Source organism: Bos indicus x Bos taurus, chromosome 21 (genome assembly GCF_003369695.1).
Source record: "Bos indicus x Bos taurus breed Angus x Brahman F1 hybrid chromosome 21, Bos_hybrid_MaternalHap_v2.0, whole genome shotgun sequence".
NCBI classification, from domain to species: domain Eukaryota; kingdom Metazoa; phylum Chordata; class Mammalia; order Artiodactyla; family Bovidae; genus Bos; species Bos indicus x Bos taurus.
This window is the reverse complement of record NC_040096.1, coordinates 59,252,852-59,268,872: the sequence shown is the minus strand read 5'-3', so window position 1 is coordinate 59,268,872 and position 16,021 is coordinate 59,252,852. Positions and strand designations below refer to the sequence as shown.

Sequence of the window (16,021 nt, the reverse complement as noted above, 5' to 3'; positions counted from 1 at the left end):
ATAACCCTTGTGTTCCTTCCCTTTACAACATCAAGCGAACATCAAGAGAAAGAATTGAAGATCCTGACAAGTCAAGGAAAACTGAGACTGTGTGTGTTTATGTCCAGGCAGTAGATGAGCAGAATAAAAATAAGTCATAGGAAACAAGACTCTTAAGAGTCCCTTGGACTGCAAGGACATCAAACCAGTCCATGCTAAAGGAAATCAGTCCTGAACAGTCACTGGAAGCACTGATGCTGAAGCTGAAACTGCAATACTTCAGCCATCTGATGCAAAGAACGGACTCCTTGGAAAAGCCCCTGATGCTGGGAAAGATTGAAGGCCGGAGGAGAAGGGGACAAGAGAGGGTGAGATGTTCGGATGGCATCACTGACTCAACGGACGTGAGTTTGAGCAAAGTCCGGGAGTTGGTGGTGGACAGGGAAGTCTGACGTGCTGCAGTCCATGGGATTGCAAAGTGTCAGACACGACTGAGCGACTCAACTGAACTGAAGTAAACAAAACTGGGAGCAGATGGAGTCTGGCTCACACCCATTAACCCATGTTCACCCTGCTTCTGCACTCAGTCTGGAGGCCACCTGAGTGTCACCCCTGCCACCAGGCCAGCTCAGGAAGCAGAAGGCCTTCGAGCTGTAAAAGTGTTGCAAACACTCTCTCTGTTGAGTACATACTAACTTTTCTGCTGCATTAAAAAAAAAAAAAAAAGCTGCTCATCTCCCTTCAGGAGCACCCAGACCTGGATGCAGATGCACCCTGGGCTGTAACCAGCTCCTTGCACACCTGGACCCAGGACAGGAGGGTCGCAGCCCTGAGCTGGGGCAGCTCACAGTCTCCTCCAGGCAATGCCAGGTGGCCCCGGCCAAGGGGCAAACAGCCATGAGCATCAGCATTCAGGCAGGAGAGGACGTAATTCTCAAGAGAAAGACTCTCGGGATGTTCGTATTGCCTCTGGATCCATCCGACTCGGGAAGAACCATTTCAGTGACCTCCTGTCTTCTCACACATGTTCATACATGTACACACGCACACTCTCTCACACACACACTCTACCGTTTATCCCACTGTCGATGAGAAAACTGAGGGCCAAGGAGGCCCACCCCTGTGCCACGGGGCAGAGTGGCCTTTCTCCATCTCACCGACACCCAACAGACTGTTTGTGCCCATTCCAGTGACCCCACATCTCTCACCCTCAACTCTTTCTGCCCTAGGCTGTGTCCGCCCACACTGAGTCTCAGACCCATGACTGCATGTCTCTCTGGGCCATGTTTTCAGGCCTCTCCACCTCCATCCTCAGCCATGCAGTTGGCATCTCAAACTCCACAAGGAGGCTGCTAAGGAGGGATACAGAGAGTCCATGACTCGGAAGGGCGAGCACCAGGAATTCCTGAAATCAGACGTCAGGGAACCCCTTGCGGAGCCTGGCAGATCTACATGACATCATGGTCCCCTCTGTCCCATCTCAGGCTTCCCCCTACCTACCTGCAGGGCAAATATCACTCAGCAAGTGATATTGGCTCCAACACTGGAAATCAGCAGAGACCTTGGAGCTAAGGAGACACCAGAGCATCCTATCAGGAAACCCACCTGTCCCTCACGGGGGAAGTCTTGACCTTAACTCTCATCCTCCACTGGTCAGGATCCCCTCCTACCTCCTCCATCCCACGCACTCGGCTCTCTCCAGGGATTCTGGGCACCAGCCCCCTGGGTTGTTCCTGTGCAGCCCCGGGTTAGGGTGCTGTCAAGCCACATCTGATATCTATCCCTAAGGACTGTGCCAGGCTGCAGCCTTGTGGCTGGTCACCCCACCCCCTGAGTCTCTCCTAAGTTCACACAAACAGACCCAAAGAACTAGCAGCATCTTTATCACGCACAAGCCAACTCCAGCCCAGCTCTTGCCAGGCTGAAGGCTGAACTCTAGAAAAGTTGACTGCACCCCCTCTTAGCTCTCCTTCTCTGGCTTTCCAGCCAGGGCGGGGCTTCCCTCATTCTGCTCATCTTGTCCTTGCCCCGCCCCGCTGTGGCTTTAGTCACTGCATCCCAGAAACCACTCATTCTCCCTTTACCCCTAAGTCCCCTTCCCTGTCCGCTGTCTGCCTCTCCTGTGGTCCTGGGGTGACGGCTTTCCTCCCTGGCTCCCCGCTCCTCCCCACTCTGTTCCTCTCCCTGGTGCCTTGCCTTTGGGTGTCCTCCTCTTTGCACCCCTTGGCACTCAGCTTAGGGGACCTCCTTCCATCTGTGCTCACCTGTCCATCCTGGGAGGATCAATCCTGATGCTTCCCTCCTGCCTGGTTCTCTCCTGAACTTCCCCTGAGCAGATGCCTTCGCTGCCTCCTGGGAACCATGCAAATCTCCTCACATCAACCCTCTGTTTAAATCCCTTTAAAGCTGCCTAGGACCCCATGGAACTTTCCCAGAACCCTCACTGAGTCCCAGGTCCCCGGTTCTCCAGCGGTTCCATCATGGCCCTGTGCTCCCTGCCGACCCTCACTTTCTGCTCCAGTTGTGCCCAATTTCTTTCCCTTTCTTGAAAATGCCTCCCTCGCTTGTTCTCTTGCTGGCAACACTCTGCTCTCTGTTCACCCACAACCTTCTACCTTTCCTCTGCTGGCAGCACTGCAATCCCCTCCTCCAGGAAGCCTTCCCTGACTGCCCACTGAGTCTGGTCCTCCCCTCTCAGCCTCCAATCCCTTTCTTCATCACCCATCTCCCCCATATATTCTAAGTCCCATGAGGCCCATTGCTGCAAAAATCTTTATGGGCCGAGTGGCTGTGTGATTTAGCATGTTCCTCTGACATCCATCTGGTTGGGATAACATCTTGCTGGCAGTAATTTCTAGCTGTGGGGATCTGTGGCCTTGGGGGAATTACTGAGCCTCTCTGTTCCTCAGTTTGCCCATTGGTAAAATGGGATGAGTAACAGCAGGTATCTCATGTGACGTAAATGGGTTATTCCAGGTAGAGGTCTTAGCAGCTTGCTTGGAAGAGAGATCTCTTCCAAGAGACGTCAGTTTGGGTGACGTCATCATTACCGTGTGCTCTCCCCGGGGATCTCACAGCCCCAGTTCGTCAGGGGGCTGATGGGCTGTGTGTTGCTGTTATTACACATTGTGTGTCTATTGCTCTTTGACTCCTAGGAGCGCCATATTGGTGGCTGATGGGGATCCTCTGTCAGGGGAGGAGGTGGAATTCGCCAGGCGGTGGAGGAGCTCAGCTGGGATCCTGGGAGTAGCTGGTCTCCCAGGTTGGGGTGCTGGGCAGCAGAGGGGTGATCCTGGGGAAGGAGGCCTAACTCAGCCGCAAGAAGGAGGGGTCCAGGGGCATGTGCCAGAAGAGGTCAGTGTCAGAGCCCATGCAAGTGAGCACCACGGCACATCCCAGCCCTGGGGAGGAAGGAGTGAAACTTGACCTGGACCCAGAGCCCCTGGAAGTGGTCATCGGCATCAAGGGCCCCTCGCAGTTCTAGTCCTGAGGTCCAGTGGGCTTGGTCACAGGTGCAAAGCCTGCTCCTGGGCCGGCTGGTGAGGCTGAGGCAGAGGGGCCCAGAGGGGGGTGGGCTGAACGTGTGTGGTAGGGCGGGAGGCTTGGCCTTGGGGCCCAGCAGCAGGGCGGAGACGCACAGGAAAGCCTCCAGTCCAAGGAAGGTGCTTTATTGCTGTTCTGTGGCCCAGAGCCTCCTTGTCACCAGGACATACAGCGCCCGTGCACCTGGAGCCCCTAGCACTGTCGCTGTCACCTTCCAGGGATGAGCAGAGGGGGCCAGGCTGCTTCCAGGGACCTGGGCACCCAGCTCCTTAGGGAGGAGGGGAGCTCTAGGCTTCCTTGGGGTTGGTGACTTTGCCCAAAAAGATGATGCTCTGAGTCTCTTTGCAGAATATGGAAAGCAGAAAGGGCCTGTTGAAAATGACAGTTAGCGTGGGCAAGCGTGATGAGGTAGCCATTGCAACAGCTGTGACAGCAGCTCCTTCCGTGCCCTCCTCGCCCACGTCGAGCACGGCCTTGTGGATCACCTGTAGGGACACCGGAACATTACCACTGGAGACGGGGAGGCAGGGTGTGAGCAGGGGCCTGAGCGCCTCTGAGGACCGACGTTCATCCACCTGCTCCTGGTCTGTCACTGTGCTGTCAACCTGTTCAATCTGTCTGTTTCCCATCCAACTATCAGCTGCTTTGCCGTTGTGATGCATGGATGTGGAAAGGGAAGCTGAGAGTCCTGGGCCCAGGGTCAGAGAGGCAAAGAGCAGGGGCTCCTGGATCTGGATCCCTCTCTGTCTGAGTTCACAGACTCTGCTGTCCCCCAAGCACCCCCTAGTGTAGGGGGAGGGGCCAGATCGAGGCACTTTTCTTACAGGGAACCGTCCACAGTCCTTCTATACCGAAGCTGCAGATGAGCGGCACTGCTTTCTGCGCCACTGTGGCCCCAGCTGACGTGTCCCTGAGCCCTCAGCTACCTTGCCTAGAATTGGCTTCCCAGCCCTGGACCACAAGGCCCCATGGGCCCCTGTGCCTCCTTTACCAGGCCCTCTGGCAGGTGGGGTGCAGGGGAGACTGCAGGGCTGTCCAGCCACCCCCATTCATTCTAACTTCTCTGCTTCTAGGATGGCTGTACCAGGACCCCTGGGGTCCTTCTCTCCTGCTCTTAGCATATTCATCATGATGGCCCTGAGCCATTGTTAGTACCTCTTACCTGCTCTGCCAGTTTCTTCATGCTGGGTAAGAACTATCACCATATTTTGTAGATGAAAAGAACTAAGGGCCACAGGATTTTATTTGCCTGTTTAGGCATGAAAAGTAGAGCTTGCAACGGGGTCCACTGATTCCACTCCAGGGGAATTCTTTCCCAATAATGGACTCCTGGTCAAATTATATTTCAGGGAAGGTGGGGACAACTCCCAAGATGATTGTAACTCAGTCCTGGGGAGGGTGATTGATTTATAGGAAATTCAATGAATTTGCAAATTCAGAATTAGCCAAACATCTGCCTGTCTGCCCCCATTCAAGCTCCTATAAAAAGGATGAATTGTGCAAAGTTTAGACTTACGTGGGAAACTGCCAGCTTGTGGTCATCTGTGATTCCTGAGAAGTCCGCATCGCTGGTGAAGATTTTCTTGATACCCAGCTGGGAAAGGATGTCTTTCAGCTGGTAGTGGCTGGAGATGGAAAACCTTGGCAGCCTGAGTCGATGTATAAGTCTAGGAATGAGAAAGATAAACTTGAATTCACGCTGGACAGTGTCTGCCTTTCTTCCACCTCACAGTTTGATCTTCTGTAGTTTCATCTCCAACCACCTCCTTAATACTGTAAAGATGAACATCCTTCCTCAGTGTCTAGACCCCTCAGGCTAACTCTCCTTAATTCCTAATTATGCATTCCTGACGGCAAGAGTCTAATGTCCCTAGGGCTGGGGCTGTGGTGTTGCCCACAAAGGTCCTTGCCTCTCCCCTGCACGGTTGCAGGCAAGGAAAACACCCTCCTCCAACAGGGATTTCACAGTAGCTAGGAGATTGTGCCCGGGGGGGCTGTTTCACAGGCACCAGGAAGGCTTCCTGCAGGAGATGGCATGTGGCCTGAGTCTCAGGGGAAGGGATGGATCTAACTGGGTGAAGAGGATCCTAGGAGGAGGTGGATGCACTTGCAGGAATGTGGGAAGCCAGAGGGGCAGTTCCACAATCCAAGGCCGGCCTGAGTGCGGGCGGCAGGGAAGGAAGGAGCTGAACAGGGGCTTGGAGGGGATATGGGGGGCTGGGGGCTGCAGTCAGGGGACTTGGGGACATGAATCATCCAATTCAGAGTCTCCATCTTGCCTTCCCAGTTGAGGACAGAACAGCTTCAGCTCTGAGCAGAACCGCAGGCAGGTTCTTGGAGCAAGAGATGCTGTCTCCCACCCTGAGGCCTCCCTCCCTCTCTCTGTATTTCCCTTAACAGTCTTGTCAGGCTATCTGGTTTTAGATGCCAAATATGAGGAGTCTCCCCTTAAACTGTGGGGTGTCCGCACAGCTACCCACACCCCCTCCCTACCCGATCCTGCAGACCCTGGCCCAGCTGCCTCTCCTTCTCTTGTCCCCCTGAGATCGGTCTCCTGAATCCCACCTCCTGGTCTGTGTCTACCCTCAGTTTACCCAGAACTCAACCCCTCCCTATACTTGCCGGCTCCTCCTGGTCCAGCCCCTAGCGCCCTCCCCTGGGTGACCCCACTGGGCTCCTGGTTGCCTCCCTGCCTCCATTCAGGTCCTCTGCCATCTGCTCTCCATTCAGCACCCTGGGTGGTTCTTCTAAAACATCACTCAGCTCTTTCGCTCTTTGACTCAAAACCTTGTGATGAGTTTCCATTTCTCTTAGATGGTGGGGGAGTCAAGGGATCTGCAAGACTCCAACTGACCTGAGTCCTCCCTAAGGACCCTGACCTCTCCCAACTTCCCCTCGCACTCCCTCTGCTCTCCTGCTCTGGCCTCACTAATCCTCAATGACACCAGGCTCACTCCTGCTTCAGAGGCTTTGCACTGGCTGTTCCTTTGGTCAGCAATGCTTTTCCCCACAACATCCACATGACTCAGTCCCTCACCTCAAACATCACCTAAGTGCTATCCTAATTATAATCACAAACTACCCCTGGATCCAATTTTCCTTCTCTTTTTCCTTTATTTTCCCTCACCTCACCATTTCCCATCTCTCTGAGTACAAACTTACTTAGTTATTTATTTCTTATCGGTCTCCCCCAGTCACAAATTAAGCACCATGAAGGTGGGAATTTAGTGTTTTATTTGCCGACTCGGGATCTAAATCATGCCCTTAGACATAACACGATCTTCATTAATTAATTCAACCAGTGCCAAGTGGATAAATGAATAAATGAGTGGCTATGATGGAAAGACAGTGTCAAGCTGGTCCTCAGAGCCTGTCTCACCTGAGCCCTCACCTGATCCCGATTCTATCCCTTCCTCTCCACCGTCGAAAGGTGGAGCCAAAGAAAGAACTGCGTGAGCGTTGGGTGTTCTGTTGAGGATCCTACTGACTCAATACATGTTGATGTGAGAGGAACCCTCAGTCCCCTTGCCGTCCCCTCCTCTAATGTCATCATCCTATGGAAGGAAAAATTTTGCCCCAAAGTCCCTAAGGTAGCAAAGGGCAAAGTCATCTCAGTACAGGTTCTCCCACCACTGTCCCGCCCCCTGACATTCCTGAGGCCCTGCTGCTGGGAGTCAGGAGTCCAGGAAGAGGGGGAAGGACCAAGAGGGCAAGTGAACCCACAGCTCCGGGTCCTGGGGAGTCACCTGGGCTGCAGGGAGTTTCGCCACCGCGTCAGCGTCTCCGGGGTCAGCTTGGCTTCCAGGTCCTGCATTTTGCCCTCATCGGGGAGGATGAAGAGGGCGCTGTCGTTGCTGGTGTACGTGAGCTCCACCAGCGTGCAGCCCAGCTCCTCGTCCCGGAAGTAAGGGGTTTCCAGGTAAAGGGTCATCATGGGTACAATCACCCTCTCGTTCTGGCTCACGTGGAACTCTGATTCGTAAGTATGGTTAGGATTAAATGGCGTCTTCCACTGGGCTGGAGGAGAAGTGATAGATGAGGACTCTGTGAGTACAAGGACTGTGTCCTCTCCCTCTTCTGCCCTGATCCCTCAGTGGGGAAGACCCTCCCTGCACCAGCTGTGCCCCCGTACCATGTGCCTCTGTGTGGGCCTGCCAGGGTGTGCACATGTGCCTGGGCAGATGGGTAAGCCCTTGGGGATGGGGTGAACCCCGCAGGTCAGGATTGAGAAGGGGGGCATGAAGCAAAGCTGGTTAGTTGTGCTACATGCAAAGTCAACAGGAAATATGGAGGGCAAGGGAGAGATGGGGATGAGGCTGGGCCTGGGGAGATACGGGACCTCCTGGCCCTTCAAGGGGACATGTTAGTGACCAGGGGTTAGTCATTGGCTGGTCAGGGAGGACACACATCCCTGCAGCCTTGCGAGCCCGGCTGGAGCAGGAGCCACACAGGGATCCAGAGGGCAGGGCGGGGTCAACAGAGGAGAGGACTCGGGTCTCCACCCAGGAGGATGGATCCTCGCTGAGGCCAGGACTTCTAGAGGAGTTCAGGGCTCTGGGGCTTCAGGGAATGTGTATCCCCACCACCTCCTGTTTGTTTCCACCCCTGCCTGTGTCCTCAAGGTTAGAGGCGGGGGTAGACGGAAAGGGAGGCTGCCTCGGTTGCCCCTGGGGAAGAGACTTGTAAGGAGAATGTCCTGAAGTGGAAAAGGAAAGGGAAGCACAGAAAACGCAAAAACCAAACATAGCAGGACAGGCCTGGATTCGTTTTTAAGAATAATTCACTTCTAAGCTTTTATTTACAGACAACTACAGTGGCCCAAGAGGGCTGCTCTGGACTCTGCCAGGAGCCCCCAGCTCTGGACTAACTTGTCTCCAAGAGCTGGTGTCTCTTCCATAGCTGACCACTTCCTGACTTGATAATCTATCTCTGGATCCCTATTGGCCCTTCTTGCTCCCTGTGCAAAATCCATCTGCCTCTACTCTGCCCCTTGTGAATATCCAGGCTGAGGTTTGCCATGTTGACCTCCTGATACCGGGACCGGGCGTCAGACCAGCTTGCAGCCAGGATAGGATCCTGTCTAGGAGGCTCCCTTCTGTAGAGGCTGCTCCCTTATGGTGGCCTGGCCTGTTCCCCCCTAAGCTGATAGAAGAGCACAGATGAAGACCCTGGGACGCACAGGCTCCCCAGAGTCTCTCTCACCGTGAAGACCCCTGGCCTCACCGGGAGCCTCCAGAGACCAAGTCCCCCGGCAGGTCAGAACCAGCCCATGGTGGGCAGGGCCTAGGGTCCTGAGGGCTCCACCACCACCTCATCAGGAAGGACACACACAAGAATGATGGGAATGGGAAGATCCTTCCTCTAGCAGCCAGGTAAGATTAAGTCAAAACAAAACTCTCCCTCTGCATCAGAAAAAGGGTTAGCAGCTTCCCTGCACTAACATCCTATAATGAACATTGGAATTTAGGAAATCCAAAGACGATCAAAGCCAATGGTTGGGGCAGGGCCTCAGTGCCGAAGCCCCTTAAGCTGAGGGCAGCCTTCTCTATAGTGTTTCGCCTAATGACAGTTGACTAAGCCAGGAAATAGCCCTGAAGTCTCAGAAAATAAATATTTATTCCTCTAAACCCCAAACTAGGCACCCACCTTTAAAGAAGATATAATTCAACAAGATTAAATTTGTGAGCACGTCAAGATCATTGAAGAGCTTCTCAATTTTTCCATGAGTTTTATTCTTCACATATTCATTGATAAGCTTTACGGCAGCTTCAGAATCCTTGAAGTTAGTGGATAAAACCTCAGAGGCGTAAAAAGCCTCGGCATCTTTCCTGAATTTGTCCAGCAGCTTCAGCTCCTCTGACACAAACATGGCGTTGCCCACGCTCAGCTGCAGCTGGTTGCTGGGCTGATTGAACGTCTGCAGGAGGTGCTGGAAGCCCTGGTGGATTTCTGTCTCGGGGGTCTCTGTGAGGTTGAACTTGAGACCTTCCAGGATCTCTGTCACAGTGTGGTCATGAGCCCCCAGGGACAGGAAGGCCAAGGCTATGGAGATGCTCAGAGGGGAGAAGATGACATTCTTATTGGGGTCCTTCAAAGCCAACTGCTTGTAGAGGCTGAAGGCGAAGTCAGTGTTGCTGGAGGCTAATGAGTGGCCATCCACAGACGTCCCTTTGTGCTGTTCTTCTGGGGTCACATTCTCTGGGAGGCAGTGGACCCTGGAGCAGAACCCAGACACCAGGAGCCCCAGAGCCAGGAGGAAGGAAGTTCTCTCTGTCCTCATGTCTGAAAAGCAAAGCTCCTTTCAGTCCGCATGTCAGATGATGTCCCAACCCCCGCCACTGTCCCCCGTGGTCTCTGTTCTCTCAGCCCTGCTGCTCTGTGACCTTCCAGGGATAGGCACCCTGCTGGGCTCCCAACACACACGAGGAGGCTCTGGGCTCCCTCTCACCCTTTGGTCAAGTGCTGTGATCATTAGCAATCTCCCCAGTGGAGAGACTGGGCACAGAGAGAGGAAGGGGCTTTCCCAAGGTCACACAGTAAGCAGTGGAGAGAGTGAGAGTGAGGAGCCTGGGGTGCCTGGCTCCAGGGCGAGGAAGCTGGTGATGGGTGTGAGGTGCTGTCCAGCGAGACCCATTTCCCTCTTCCTGGGAGCTGACACTGTCAGAGGGGCCTAGGAAGCAGGGCTCCTTTCCCACTGTGCCCCCACTCTGTCACCCCCAAGAAGGAGCTCTGCACTGATCAGAGGACACAGCACTTCTCCCCACCTCTGAGGACAAGGGTGTGACCTCAGGGAGGCTCTCCTGTCGAGGTGTCTGGTCCCAGTGAGGGTTCAGGAGAGAGGCCACCAGAGGCAGCGGGAGCCATGCTGGAGCCTGGCTGCCCTGAGGAGGGCTGGTGTAAAGAACAAGGAGGGCAGAGCGTTCTGCTCAGCCCCTGCCACGGGGACATGTGAAGGGTGCTCCCAACAAGAACCGGGAAAGGCCTCCTAGTGGGGAGAAGCAGGGTGAGCTCAGAGTCTCAGGGACCTGGTCGAGGATGTCTATTGGACTACTGTGAGTGTTGTGTGGTGACGAGCAGTGACTGCACCTCCCTGATCCTCAGTTCCCACCTCTGTCCAACATATGGAACGGCTCAGGTGACGTACAGGAAGAAGGTTCTGGGCTCCTAAGAGGAGTTCCAGATGTGTCACCCCCTGCACTGGCCACCCTCTCTAGGACTCTACAAGCTAGACTGTGAACCCTGGGGACAGAGGATCGCGATACTGCCCGGGAAACCTCCAAGAGAGACTGAGGTCAAACTGGTGACCTTTTCCCTTCAACCTCTGCCCTGTCATCTCAGGATTCAGAGGAGAGAGCACTGCTGGGGTGGTGACGGGGGAAGTGGGGAGATTGAGGAGGGGAGAAGCCTGAGCTGAGCCTCAGCCAGAGCCCAGGGGAAAGGCCTCACACAAGTCTGAGGACAGAGGCGATCAGCTTCCCCAAGAGTTCAGTTTGTTCAGTGCTGATGCAATGGTTTCTTTCAAAAAGAATTAAATATTTTTTTCCAAAATTATCTTGAAGGAATGGTGCTTTTTATTTAGCCAGATTAAGGCTCTATTTCTAAGCAGGTTCACCTCCCTTCTGCTTGGCCAGGGGCCCTAGAGAGGCAGTGGAGCCCAGAAAACCCCCCTGGAGACCCCTCTGCCCAGCGGAACCTGGTGCACTAATTCTGTCCCCAGGGCTCTCTAAGAGCAGTGCCCTGTCCCAGGCAAGGAGACGCACCTCAGGCCCTTGGGGGAGCTCTGACCTGACGCTGGATGCACAGCTATATGGAGCGCAGCTGGCTCGAATAACAATCCAAAACAGTCAGAAGAAGAAATGTCCCCAGAAGCCCTGGTGGCACATCCCTCCCTTTGCAAGATGAAAACTAAGACCCAGAGAGAGGACTGGTCTTCAGAGGACTCAGAACCCTCCCAGCATCAGACACATGTCCTCCTGCCTCCCTCCTGCCTCAGGCTCTACTGACCCCTGATCAAGGCCAGAACCACCCTGGGAAAGGGGTCCCTTGGCTCCCAGTGTGGGAGCATCACGGATTACCTGCCTGCGAGAGCGGGGTGTGGGCAGTGGATCCAGAGCCGCCGCCTGCCCGGATGCTGGAGTTTCCCGGGTGCTGCTGCCTATTTATCCTGCAAAGCCCTCCTCCCAGGCTTGTGAAACATTGGCGGGGACAACACAGGACTCTGTCCTCTGACTGGAAATGGGCAGATGACCATTCCTGGTAACAGGTTTCATTAGATCTACTCAAACAATCTAGTTACCGAAATTGCTTTTTCCCCCTAAAAAATATCCATAAAACTAGCACACACAAAAAGTCTATCCTGTGTTAGAGTTTTCTTCTGTTTATAAAATACTCATTGAGGAACATGTGACAACTCAGAAAACATCAAATGGACCATTGAAAACTTCTCCAAATTGTTGTTCTTTTTAAAGAGTTATCGACTCTTATTGGTGTTTTATTCCTGTTTCTGATATCCTCATTGAGGATCATGTAGAACCCTGAAAATGTAAAGAGCTTGGAAAATATTCCCTAGCACTCTATCCCCAGGGAAATCCCAAGTCAGCACTGTGTTGTGTGTCTTTGTTGGGAGTTTTCTTTGCAGTGTGTATGTGTGCACGCGCCTTTATGTGATAGGAATCTCCAAACACAAACTCACACATGTTTTTCTTTGTTTTGTTTTTCATTTGGCTGCACTAGGTCTTAGTTGAGGCAGGCGGGATCTTTAGTTTGGGCATGTGGGATCTAGTTCCCTGACCAGGGATCAACCCCAGGCCCTCTGCATTGGGGGCGCTGAGCCTAAGCCCCCAGACCTCCAAGGAAGGCCCTCACACATGGTTGTTAATATGCTATAAGCTATTTGTTTGCAGCTTGATTTGCAAGTTGAGGCACTCCTTTTGCATTCCCACAGGGCTGATGTGAGCCTGAGGACCCCAGAGAATGTCAGGAGCTCCAGTGTCTGGGGCCACTGGTCTCGGCCATGACCTTCATCCTTCTGCCCTTCACTATGTGTTCAACGAAAGAGCCGGTTGTCCTCCACCCCTAATGAGATATCTTAGATGTCTCATTGAGCCAATCTCAGGTATTTTATGGGCTCAGGGAATAAACCTACCCGTTCATCCCTCATAGTCACCACCCTCGAGCCATGACACCCCCTGACAGACCCTTGGGGACCGCTGGGGGTTCCATCAAGCACAGTTTGCAAACCACTGGCTTTGTGCTGAGTTTATGGCTTTTCCATGAAGTAACCTTCAATTCTGAAAGTACTATTCACCAGCTGTTTGAACCCACGCAATTTGCTGGAAATCGATCAACCTTAAACTCTTCAACTCTAAAATGCATGCGGATAACAACACTTCCCTGACTGGAAAGGCATGGGAGGACATCTCTGTGAAGACTTAGTCAAATAATACTGAATTGAGCTCTAGTAGAACAACTTTTTGTTGTTTTGCATAGTGTGGCATCGTTTGTTGTTCAGATGTTAAGTTGTGTCCAACTGTTTGTGACACCATGGACTGGAGCATGCCAGAATTCCCTGTCCTTCACTATCTCCCCAGAGAAGACAATGGCACCCCACTCCAGTACTCTTGCCTGGAAAATCCCATGAACGGAGGAGCCTGGAAGGCTGCAGTCCATGGGGTCGCTAAGAGTCGGACACGACTGAGCGACTTCACTTTCACTTTTCACTTTCATGTTATGGAGAAGGAAATGGCAACCCACTCCAGTGTTCTTGCCTGCAGAATTCCAGGGATGGGAGAGCCTGGTGGGCTGCCGTCTATGTGGTCGCACAGAGTCGGACACGACTGAAGTGACTTACCTTACCTTACCTTCACTATCTCCCAGAGTTTACTCAAATTCAGGTCCATCAAGTTGGGGATGCCATCCAACCATCTCATTCTGTCATCCCTTTGTCCTCCTGCCCTTAGTCTTTCCCAGCATCAGGGTCTTTTCCAATGAATCTGCTCTTCTCATCAGGTGAGATGGACTGGAAGGACTGAGCTTCAGCATCAGTCCTCCAGTGAATATTCAGGGTTAATTTCCTTTAGGATTGAAGTTTTGATCTCCATGACGTCCAAGGGGCCTCTGCATCCATACAGAACTTAAAAAGTATTCAGTGACAGAAAGGCTCTGAGATGATCAAGAAGAGCTCGTCCTTCCTGAGATCATGATCTATGTCCTATCAGTCTCCAAATATCTCCAGAAGTGACTGTATATTTTTAAGTTACAGAAAATCACAAGGAACATAGACATGAAAACAAAGCTGCAGTCTATTTTTCTGTTTTAAGTCCAGATGTAAATAGCGGGTTGACAAGGTAATTCATGTTGTAAGGGATTCAGGGTGCTTTTATTCCTCATGATCTTTGCCAGGTCCCAGATGGCTCATTGCCACACCCACCTTCTATTTAACGGGAGAGCAAGGGATAGGGCTTCCCTCATACCTCAGTTCATAAAGAATCCGCCTGCAATGCAGAAAGCCCTGGTTCGATTCCTGGGTTGGAAAGATCCTCTGGAGAAGGGATAGGTCACCCATTCCAGTATTCTTGGGCTTCCCTTGTGGTTCAGCTGGTAAAGAATGCACCTGCATTATGGGAGACCTGGGTTCAATCCCTGGGTTAGGAAAATCTGAAGAAGGGAAAGGCTATCCACTCCAGTACTCTGGCCTGGAGAATTCCATGGACTGTATACCCCACGGGGGTGCAAAAAGTCAGACATGACTGAGCGACTTTCACTATCACTTTAGGGCTTCCATTATAGCTTAGGTGTTTAAGAATCTGCCTGCTACGCATGAGACCTGGGTTTGATTCCTAGGTCAGGAAGATCCCCTGGAGAAGAAAACGGCAACCCATTCCAGTATTCTTGCCTGGAGGATTCCATGGACAGAGGAGCCTGGCAGACTATAGTCCATGGGGTCGCAAGAGTTGGACACAGCCTAGTGACTAAACCAAGGGATAAAAGGAAAGGCACCCTACTCTTTGAGATAAATTATCTAAATATCACCTGTCTTCTTTCCACTTCTGCTCCATTGCCCAGAGCTTGATCCTAGGGCTATATCTTGCTGCAAGGAGGCTGTGCTGTGAGGTCAATATTCTACATTGGATAACCCATGTCACAGCTGAAAATGGGAGGTTTCTTTCTCAAGAGAAAATGAGAATGGACATGCATCATGACTTCTGATCTTGCCACCACGTTCTACCTGAGTGTTCCCTAGTCCTCTGGCCCCAGGGGAGCCATCATTTTTCTTAATGCTGTCATTAGGCTATAGAGAAGACTGTGACTTGACTACCCTACATGAACGGTGGTTGTTGGATTCCAAAAATGTCCTGTACCAATTGATCTGCTGGTCCCAAATATTGGTACAAGATATTTTGCAGATCATCAACCCCTGTTCATGTAAGGTGGTCATGTCAAAATCTTGTCTATAGCCAATAAGAGGATAATTTGTAATGATCCAGAATCCATTGGCTCCTCGTCTCTGAAGTGAACCCCTCCAGATTATCTCTCAATAGCCACTAAGACTACAGGACCACTGGAGCCTGTTTACCTACTCACTCTTCGATCCTTTTTCAATATACCATCCTCTAAGCCCAAGGGACCCCAAACATATTTCTGAACCCCACAAAAGGAGTTAAAAAGGAAATTAGGGACCTACTGTTGTGTTAAAAGATAATTTTGCTCTCTTGTGATATACCACTCCAATCTCTCCTTCCATCATATTAATTTCCCTTTTTTTCTGGTGTTAAATCTCTGTAACAATCTCTTATCAGGACTCTTGGCACTTAGAGTTCACATGAATAATCCAGAATTAACTCCTCAACTTCCATTTCAATATCCTTCAGTTAATCAAAAGTGTTAATCAATAATCCTACCATCCTTTCCAAGAACCAGCTTTTGGCTTTGTTGATTTTTGCTATGGTCTCTTTTGTTTCTTTTGCATTTATTTCTGCCCTAATTTTTAAGATTTCTCTCCTTCTACTAACCCTGGGGTTCTTCATTTCTTCCTCTTCTAGTTGCTTTAGGTGTAGAGTTAGATTACTTATTTGACTTTTTTCTTGTTTCTTGAGGTATGCCTGTATTGCTATGAACTTCCCCATAGGACTGCTTTTACAGTGTCCCACAGGTTTTGGGTTGTTGTGTTTTCATTTTCATTCGTTTCTATGCAAATTTTGATTTCTTTTTTGATTTCTTCTGGGATTTGTTGGTTATTCAGCAGCGTGTTGTTCAGCCTCCATATGTTGGAATTTTAAACAGTTTTTCTCCTGTAATTGAGATCTAATCTTACTGCATTGTGGTCAGAAAAGATGCTTGGAATGATTTCAATTTTTCTGAATTTACCAAGGCTAACACCTATCCTACTCAAACTCTTCCAGAAAATTGCAGAGGAAGGTAAACTTCCAAACTCATTCTATGAGGCCACCATCACCCTAATACCAAAACCTGACAAAGATGCCACAATAAAAGAAAACTA

General features: G+C 51.5%; 2 protein-coding genes across 3 annotated transcripts in view; both read right to left on the bottom strand.

The window, feature by feature from the left end:
* Positions 1-11,675, bottom strand: part of LOC113879933 (serpin A3-5) — a 31,310-nt gene extending 19,635 nt beyond the window's left edge. Inside the window, exon 1 of the mRNA XM_027521797.1 lies at positions 11,598-11,675. The gene's annotated coding sequence lies outside the window, so the exon portion shown is untranslated. The remainder of the gene's footprint in view (positions 1-11,597) is intronic.
* Positions 3,632-11,684, bottom strand: LOC113879931 (serpin A3-7). 2 transcript variants are annotated; one of them, XM_027521793.1, is made up of 5 exons: positions 11,602-11,684; positions 9,169-9,804; positions 7,269-7,539; positions 5,039-5,189; positions 3,632-4,007 (listed from the first exon to the last, which is right to left on the bottom strand). In XM_027521793.1, the coding sequence occupies exons 2-5, from the start codon at positions 9,800-9,802 to the stop codon at positions 3,810-3,812; spliced, it is 1,254 nt and encodes a 417-aa protein (XP_027377594.1). In that variant the 5' UTR covers positions 9,803-9,804; positions 11,602-11,684; the 3' UTR covers positions 3,632-3,809. The 2 variants fall into 2 exon arrangements, with proteins under 2 accessions (XP_027377594.1, XP_027377593.1); XM_027521792.1 differs by having other exon boundaries at positions 11,598-11,680.
* Between the last annotated feature and the right edge of the window lie 4,337 nt (positions 11,685-16,021).

What these genes read in the sequence shown, in the direction of transcription:
- LOC113879931 (XM_027521793.1), bottom strand. Translation starts at nt 9,802, where the DNA reads ATGAGGACAGAGAGAACTTCCTTCCTCCTGGCTCTGGGGCTCCTGGTG. An exon ending in GAATTATATCTTCTTTAAAG is followed by an intron (nt 7,540 to 9,168) that starts GTGGGTGCCTAG and finishes CTTCTCCTCCAG; the next exon opens with CCCAGTGGAAGACGCCATTT. An exon ending in CGAAACTCCCTGCAGCCCAG is followed by an intron (nt 5,190 to 7,268) that starts GTGACTCCCCAG and finishes TCTCATTCCTAG; the next exon opens with ACTTATACATCGACTCAGGC.